We start from the raw sequence: 8061 nt of genomic DNA, 5'->3' as shown, positions 1-8061 counted from the left end.
TTTATCATTTAATTAACCATGAATCATATCATATCATGTGCTCTTGAGTATTTTTTTAATGTTTAAAATATATATTTATTGTACTCACATTATCTTCTGAAAATACAGGTATTTTTTTAAATATTAGAATTTTCCCTCCATTTTTCTTGGATTACCATTGCTCCAATAATAAATAATAATATATATATATATGAAATTTATGGGGTTTTGAAGCAAATATAGTTAATGTTCTTAAAAGGAGTAGTTGGTTCATTGAATCTTTATCTAACAAAAAAAAAAAAAAAAAAAAAAAAAAAAAAAAAAAAAAAAAAAAAAAAAAAAAACAAATGTGTTTCTAATTAAGAGGACACATGTTGAAGAGTATCATTTTAAATGATTAATAGACCTTGTATTTTTTTAATAATTATTTATTATTATATAAATTTGTGTGTACTTTATATACATAATTAATCCAGAATTATTTAATTCGTACATATGCTAATTTAGACCAAAAATTGATAAAATTAGTGAAGCCATTATGGTCTTTAAAAAAATTATTGAAACAAACCAAATTAGTTGTAAATTGATAAAATTTGGGGCAAAAATCTTTTTTTGACCGATTCAAAATATCAAGTTGGTTGGGTTGACGAGTAGAACAACTCCAATAAAATTCACAACCCAAACTCCTTTTGGGTTGGAGGGTCGGGTTGGAGTGTCGGGTTGGAGTGTCGGGTTGTCCTTTTTTTAAAAAAAATATACTAATCTTTTTAAATCTCATAAATTTCAAATATCAAACTTTCATCAACGCATCACTAACTTCAATTACAAATAACAAATATTTTTAATTTTTATAGAAATGTAAGACAAGGTTGAGTTGTAATCTGGCTAACAAAATGTGAACCTGTTCTCGAATTTGTCGGTTTTTTTAAAAAATTCAACTCAATCTTAAGAAGAAAAAAAATCCAACCTAACTTAATCTGAAATTAATTTAAGTTGGATATTCTTGATTGATTAAATTATTGAGTCATTTAAATACATTGACGAATATAATATTTCTAAATTTTCATTACGTATATTTCAATTTATTTCAAAGTTTGTTCATTTTTTTAGTTACAAGATAATATATTTAAGAAGTTGAAGTATATACACTAAATTCAACATACTAATTAAATCAATTACATATTACATATATAATATTTCAAATATTTAAATACTTTATTGGTCAATGCAGCACCGGTTTTTGTACAATAATATCCGGAATATGAATATCTCTATCCGTACGGAGCAGCTGTTAAGCGGTATATGTCGTGAGATGCGAAGAAATGGGAATAACCATTTCGGAATAGGAATATCCCTTTTCCCAAATGTTCGGAATCCCTTTTTGGGCCGAAGCCCCTAAAAAGGGCTAATACTGAGAGTCCAGTCCAGTAGCAGCCCACTTCAAACCAGACCCAATGCTAAAAATGTGCAATTTATTTATTTATTTTTAAATATCATAAGTAAACATATATTAGGTGATTAAATTAATATTAAAAAAAAATAAAGACTTAGCATTCTATTCTCTTATTTAAAATTCTAATGCCAATTCAAAAATTCAAAACATCTGAAAGTTCATTTTGACCGGATTCGAGGAGATTTGCTTTGGACTTCTCCAAAATGTCTCAAGATAGTATTCATGGATTATAAACTCATGATTATTTGAGAACTTTTATCCCAAACAATTTTTTCTGTTAGCTCTTGCTCCAAAATCTGAAACACCCAGCTGCCCCTTTTGGTTTTGGTTTTGATCCATGAAATGAAAACATGTGAAGCTGTGGCCAACATCCAGCTGCCCATTTATTAAATTTCACAAGGTTTTTAGTGGACGAGAAGCTAAGATGAAAAGAGTGAGAGAAATCAGGCTTTTAGAGTACTAAAAGGTTGAAATTTTTTAAGAAAAAGTTGGGATCTTCACATGATACTCATAAAATGACTTAGTACGACAGCAAAAGGGCCTCCATGGATCACAGTTTCTTCAGCTCATGAAAGCTTAAATGCCCAATAATGTTTAATTTCAAAAATTCTAGTTCGAGTTCGAGTTCGAGTTCGAGTTCTCACGTCCATGGAGATGGGATCAGTCACAGTAAGGTAATATTAATATTATTATTAGTGTTTGAACTCATAGAGTTTGTATAATCTTTGATGGGTCTGGGGATTGACGTGTAGATTCGAAGAGGAAGAGCTTGAAAATGGTGAATCAGAGAGGAGGAGAAAGAGAGGGAAAAGGAAAGATGCGGAGGATGGAATGGTATTAGATCCAAGGCTGCCCATATTGAACGCATGGAACAGGATTTTTCTGGTGGCTTGTCTGGTTTCACTATTTGTGGACCCTCTCTTCTTCTTCCTGCCCCTTGTCAACACCGAGGACGTCTGCGTCGAAACCAGCCGAGGGCTCGCCGTGGCGCTGACGGTGGTTCGATCCATGGCGGATGTGTTCTACATAACCCACATAGTGGTGAGGTTTAGGACAGCTTATGTAGCTCCCTCCTCCAGGATCTTTGGAAGAGGGGAGCTCGTCAGTCTCCCTTCTAAGATTGCTGCCAACTATCTTGGTTTCGAGTTTTGGCTTCATTTCGCTGCTGCTTTGCCTCTTCCACAGGTCCCTTTCCTTTGCCTCCTCCAAATACTTCTCATGCATTATCTCTGGTTATTTGGGTTCATCTCTCTGGTTCTTTGTGTGATGATAACGATAACGTAGATTATAATTCCAATGATGTCACATTAGACCATTTCAAATTCTAATTAATGGTGTGAATGGACAGGCATTCATATGGGCTGCAATCCCAAACATGATAAGGGGTTCAAACATGAGCCCATGGAGTTACTTGGTTCGGTTCTCCATTCTATTCCAGTACCTGTTGAGGCTGTATCTCATCTTCCCTCTATCTGAACAAATCATTAAGGCCACGGGAGCTCTGATGAAAACGGCATGGGCTGGAGCTGTCTATAACCTAATGCTCTTCATGCTTGCAAGCCACGTAAATAACTTGTTCTTTGTTCTTGTTCTTTGTCCAACATTCTAAGTGGTGGATATATGTTTAGGTTTTGGGGTCGTGTTGGTACCTTTTATCCATAGGACGACAAATGGAATGCTGGAAAAAGGTTTGCAGTTTGGGGGAGGTGGATTGCGGATATGGGTTCTTTAGTTGTAAGGCTGGCGTGGGAGATCCAAGCAGAAGTGCTTGGTTTGAAGCAACCAATGTTTCAAATCTTTGTCATCCAAGTGCCACCACTTTCTTCCATTTTGGCATCTTTTCTGATTCTTTTGCATCAACTTCTTCCTCCTTTTTCAGTAGGTACTTCTACTGTTTTTGGTGGGGGCTCAGGAATTTAAGGTACCTACTACTTCCATCACTCCTCTAAAGTTTAGTCTTTAAACTTGGAGTTAATCCTGAGTTTTGTTCTTGCAGCTCTCTAGGACAAAATTTGCTAACAAGTAGCAATGTCGGAGAGATCAATTTCGCCATTGTGATTGCGATTGTGGGCTTGGTTCTTTTCGCTCTTCTTATCGGAAATATGCAAGTAATTACTCTAACCTCATCTTATAGAGTAAAATTGGTTGGAATTTGAGTAGTTTGGTTTGATAATGATGTGGGTGAGTGCAGACTTACCTCCAATCGACGACTTTGAGGCTAGAAGAGTGGAGGGTGCGGCGGAGAGACACAGAGCAATGGATGCAGCACAGGCAGCTGCCATACGAACTGAAGCAAAGCGTGAGAAAATACGAGCAATTCAGATGGATGGCAACCCATGGGGTAAACGAAGAAGACATCCTCGAAGGCCTTCCTCTGGACCTCCGACGAGACATCAAGCGCCATCTCTGCCTCGATCTCGTCCGCCAGGTTCCCCTGTTCGACGAAATGGAGGAGAGAATGTTGGACGCTATATGCGAAAGGTTGAGACCCTGTTTAAGCACTTCCAATACCTGCTTGGTCCGGGAAGGCGACCCAGTCAACGAGATGCTGTTTATAATCCGTGGCCATTTGGATTCCCACACCACGAATGGCGGCCGGACTGGATTCTTCAATTCGAGCCGTCTCGGGCCGAGTGACTTCTGTGGCGAGGAGCTACTTCCATGGGCGTTGGACCCTGGAGCAGCCACGGTGCTACCGTCGTCGACTCGCACTGTGAAGGCCGTGACGGAAGTGGAAGGCTTCGCGCTCATTGCGGAGGACTTGAAGTTCGTGGCGGCCCAGTTCCGGATGCTTCACAGTAAGCAGCTTAGGTACACTTTCAGGTTCCACTCGCACCAGTGGCGGACGTGGGCGGCGTGCTTTATACAGGCAGCGTGGTTTAGCTATAAGCGGCGGCGGAAGGAGGGGAAGAAGAATAACATTAATGTTGTTAGGAAGTATGCCGACAACTGTAGGAGGGTTGTCGGAGGTGGTGGTGGTGGTGGTGGTGGCAGTGGCCGATGTTGTGATGGCGGCGAGATGAATATGGTTCATGGGTCGCTGCTGAAGCCACTTGAACCTGATTTCTCGGTGGAACACAGATGAAGAACAAAAACATTATGTATTTTTTTTTTTTTTTAAATGTGTATTTTAATTCGAATTTTATATGTGGCTTAGGTTTCAATCTTGTTCTAATTCTAAATTAAAACTTTTAGGTGCTACATTCTTAAATTTTTAAATATTTTTATTTTTGCCTTTTATTTTCTTTTTCCAAAATTTAAATTTAAAATTTAATATTACAATATAGTTTTTATAATTAAAAAAAACTATAATAAATAGGGTTTCAAAATTAATTATATGGGTTGAAAACATATTTATATTAAGGTGGGACGGAGACGTAAATATAATCTTGTCATCGGCCCAGGCCCATTTACTCGACATGGCATCATTGGGCTTTAATTATTGCTAAAAAGCCTCTCGAAAATGATTTGGGCTGAAGCCCATTGTCTGACCAATGTGACATGTCCACACAATCATGATTTTAGAATTTTCATTTTTATTTTTATTTTTAATTATTGGTGAAATGGATTAATACGAAGGAGAAATATTCCCAAAATTTTAGTATTATTGATTGAAATCATTAAACAACTCTGACTTTACAAAAGGGATTCCCTCCCCCACATTTATTTATGACTAAACGTTAATTAGCAAATTAAAATGAAATAAACAAGTTATATTATAACATTAATCATGATTTCATGAGATTAAACAACCCAAGTGATGTAACATGTGTGGTTTCATATAATAATAATAAAAATAATAATAATATATTTATTTTTTTGGAAAAAAATAGGAATTGATTTGACAATTGAAAATATGTGGGGTTATAAAAGAGTTGAGATTCCAATTCCAAAGGAATATGTTTTTATGTGTTTGACTTATTATGTTCTATGACTAACCATTAAAAAAATATAAATAAATAAAAGAGATTTTCTTTTTCACTATATTTTAGGCTTTTTTACCCCTTGGAAAAAGAAAACAAAAATGGGTCCCAATAATTAAAAAAAAAAAAAACATGCTTTAATTTCACTTTTTAAAACCTTTTATTTTGTCAAAAAAAAAAAAAAAAAAAAAAAAAAAAAAAAAAAAAAAAAAAAAAAAAAAAAAAAAAAAAACACCCCATCTGCTTGAGTGGTCTAATAAACCCTTCACTAATTCAAAACGTGCCGTATTAGTTAAAAAAAAAATTATTAAATGGATCTTTAACTCCCAATAACTTGAATTATTAAATATAAAACAAGGTTTAAAATTCAAATTATTTGTTTAAGAATGTTTGATTTTCTCCTTTTATATTAATAATTCAGATAATGTTTGATTTTTTTAATTAAAAAAAATAAGGTAGATGAATTAAAATTTATTTTTTAAAAAAATTAAAACTTTAGTTTGTGTTGTCCCTCTCTCTCTCTCTCATGTGTCCTGTATGAGTGGCTTCCAAGTAGATTAGCAAAATATGCAAATATATATATAAAAAGAAAAAAAATGAACAATATCGTTTGGTTTGATCCATTACGTATCATCGTTCAGCCTCATAATTCTAAAACAATCTACTAGAAAGAGATTTTCACACTATTATAAAAACAATGTTTTATTTTCCTCTCCAACTGATGTGAAATCTCACAAAAATTTTACTATGAAATAGCGAGAAAAGAATACGTATACTCCTCGACCCAATTCGAGTCTATGTCAAATCACTAAAGTCGAGCTTTTAATTAGAAATTCATGTCCTTAAAAAGCATCAAACTTTTTGATTTTCTTGCCAAAGGTTTGTTCGTTAAAATCAAGTTCTTTAACACTCTCTGAGAAAATGGTCAAATTTTCCTTAAGAATAGGCTTTTTTGCGCAAATTGGAGTTGGATGTGATGTGACCAAAAACTCCTTCAATGTTAATTTCCAACCTCAAAGATGTTTTTTTTCTTCTTCTTCCATAAACTAAATTGAAAGCAATCTTTAAAGATAAAAGAAAAATAAATGTTTTATTTGGAATTAATGTTTTGTCTATTTATGATTTGTAATAGCTAAAGTGACTCCAAGTAACAATAGAGAATAATACCCACATGAACCTCTCGTTAAATTATCCAACAAGCATGCATAATCGAACTCAACATCATAGGTGACTAAGCGCCTACCCAACATAAGCTCTTCGATTATTGTTTTAGTTTAAAATTCTATTACAAACGTCAAATATTCTTAATTTTACAAATAATTTTAAAAGTAGTGTTGGATTGAGTTGTAACTCTATTTTCGCGTTGGTCGGGTTGACTCAACTAAAAGAAATATCAATCCACGAACGAACCCAAATTTTCGATTTTTAAAAAATTCAACACAACCGAACCTATCAACTAAATTTTGTAAATTAAAAAAAAGAAGAGAGGATTGGAAAGGTGAAATGAGTAGAGGTCCAATAAAAGAGGATAAGCACAAGGATGTGAGTGTAGGGAGGTGGAGAGACATGCAAAAGAAATTGGTAAAAGGCTGCAAATAAATCCCTTCCTTTTCTCTTCCTCTTTCCATACACTGAAATTTCCTTCTTCCTCAAACTTCCACAATAATGGAATTTTTTTTTTTTTTTTTTTTAAATAGTTTCTTCGTCTCTGCCTAGCACGGTAAGCATCTCTATATACGTCCACCCTAAATCACACAAGCTCCGCTAAACTCAACTAATCACCTTCCTATTTTCCTGAAACTTTTCGATTCCACATATCAAATTCAAAAACGAATTATCATTTAACACCTAAAATTGTGCGTTCGATAATTTTAAGTTATCTAATAGTTGTTTACAAACAAATTTTTGTTCAATCTCTTTATCATTTCGATGTGGGTTTGGGATGGTATGAATGAAGAAACACCAATAATTGAAGAGAGAATGGATAGCTTTCTTTTTTCTTTTAAAAGATCCATATAATAAGGAGTAAGTGCTAATGATGAATGGTTTGCAATAGAGTTGTTTGGTACTCTTGTTGCCTTTCTTGTACCATTCTCAGCTACTCCGTCATCCACTACCAAATTCTCGCTCGAGAAAAAAAAAAATCATTCGATCTTACTTATAGAAGGAGACTAAAATAATTTTAAAGTTGAATGTTAGTTTATTCCTCTCATGACGTCTCAACTCTACGGAGTCTATAACCAATAGACACGTATCACGTCCATTAGTTTTTACATCACTAAGGAAATTACGTAAAAATGTGTATGTTATATATATATATATATATATATATATATTGGGACAAAAATGGAAATATTTGCAAAATTATATGTGATTTTAGTTTATGAAGAAAATATATAGTAACTTAAACCAAGATTAACCTAATATAATTGATTAAGTAACACTCTGTTTATATGTGTACTAATTATGAGTTTTTATAATAAAAGAAGGCCTCTAGAGGACAAATTTTGGGGATTTGGGAAGTGAAAAACTTTATAAAATTATTATTATTATTATTATTATTAAATTTTGCTGTAATCAAGGCAATGGAACGGACAATAAAATAACAAAATTATGTTAAACTAATGATTCAATCTGACACAAACCTTGGTCAAAATAATGCTACAAAATGCCTCATTCATCATAATATAAAACTTTGTTCTATAA

At 33.7% G+C, this 8061-nt stretch overlaps 1 protein-coding gene across 1 annotated transcript; it reads left to right on the top strand.

Annotated features, from left to right (window-relative positions):
• The first annotated feature begins 1993 nt into the window (after positions 1 to 1993).
• On the top strand, positions 1994 to 4579 carry LOC111477964 (protein CNGC15b-like). The gene is made up of 6 exons (XM_023121990.1): positions 1994 to 2106; positions 2185 to 2617; positions 2781 to 2996; positions 3061 to 3353; positions 3429 to 3540; positions 3624 to 4579. The coding sequence occupies exons 1-6, from the start codon at positions 2081 to 2083 to the stop codon at positions 4515 to 4517; spliced, it is 1974 nt and encodes a 657-aa protein (XP_022977758.1). The 5' UTR covers positions 1994 to 2080; the 3' UTR covers positions 4518 to 4579.
• The last annotated feature ends 3482 nt before the right edge of the window (positions 4580 to 8061 follow it).

This window comes from Cucurbita maxima, unplaced genomic scaffold (assembly GCF_002738345.1).
Source record: "Cucurbita maxima cultivar Rimu unplaced genomic scaffold, Cmax_1.0 Cma_Scf00004, whole genome shotgun sequence".
In the NCBI taxonomy this organism is placed as follows: Eukaryota; Viridiplantae; Streptophyta; class Magnoliopsida; order Cucurbitales; family Cucurbitaceae; genus Cucurbita; species Cucurbita maxima.
The sequence above is the reverse complement of the archived record's forward strand: the minus strand, read 5'-3'. Positions and strand labels throughout refer to the sequence as shown.

Coding starts and splice junctions, on each gene's coding strand:
- LOC111477964 (XM_023121990.1), top strand. CDS start 2,081: ATGGAGATGGGATCAGTCACAGTAAG. Junction 2,107..2,184: donor ATGGGATCAGTCACAGTAAG/GTAATATTAATA, acceptor ATTGACGTGTAG/ATTCGAAGAGGAAGAGCTTG. Junction 2,997..3,060: donor TCTTCATGCTTGCAAGCCAC/GTAAATAACTTG, acceptor ATATATGTTTAG/GTTTTGGGGTCGTGTTGGTA.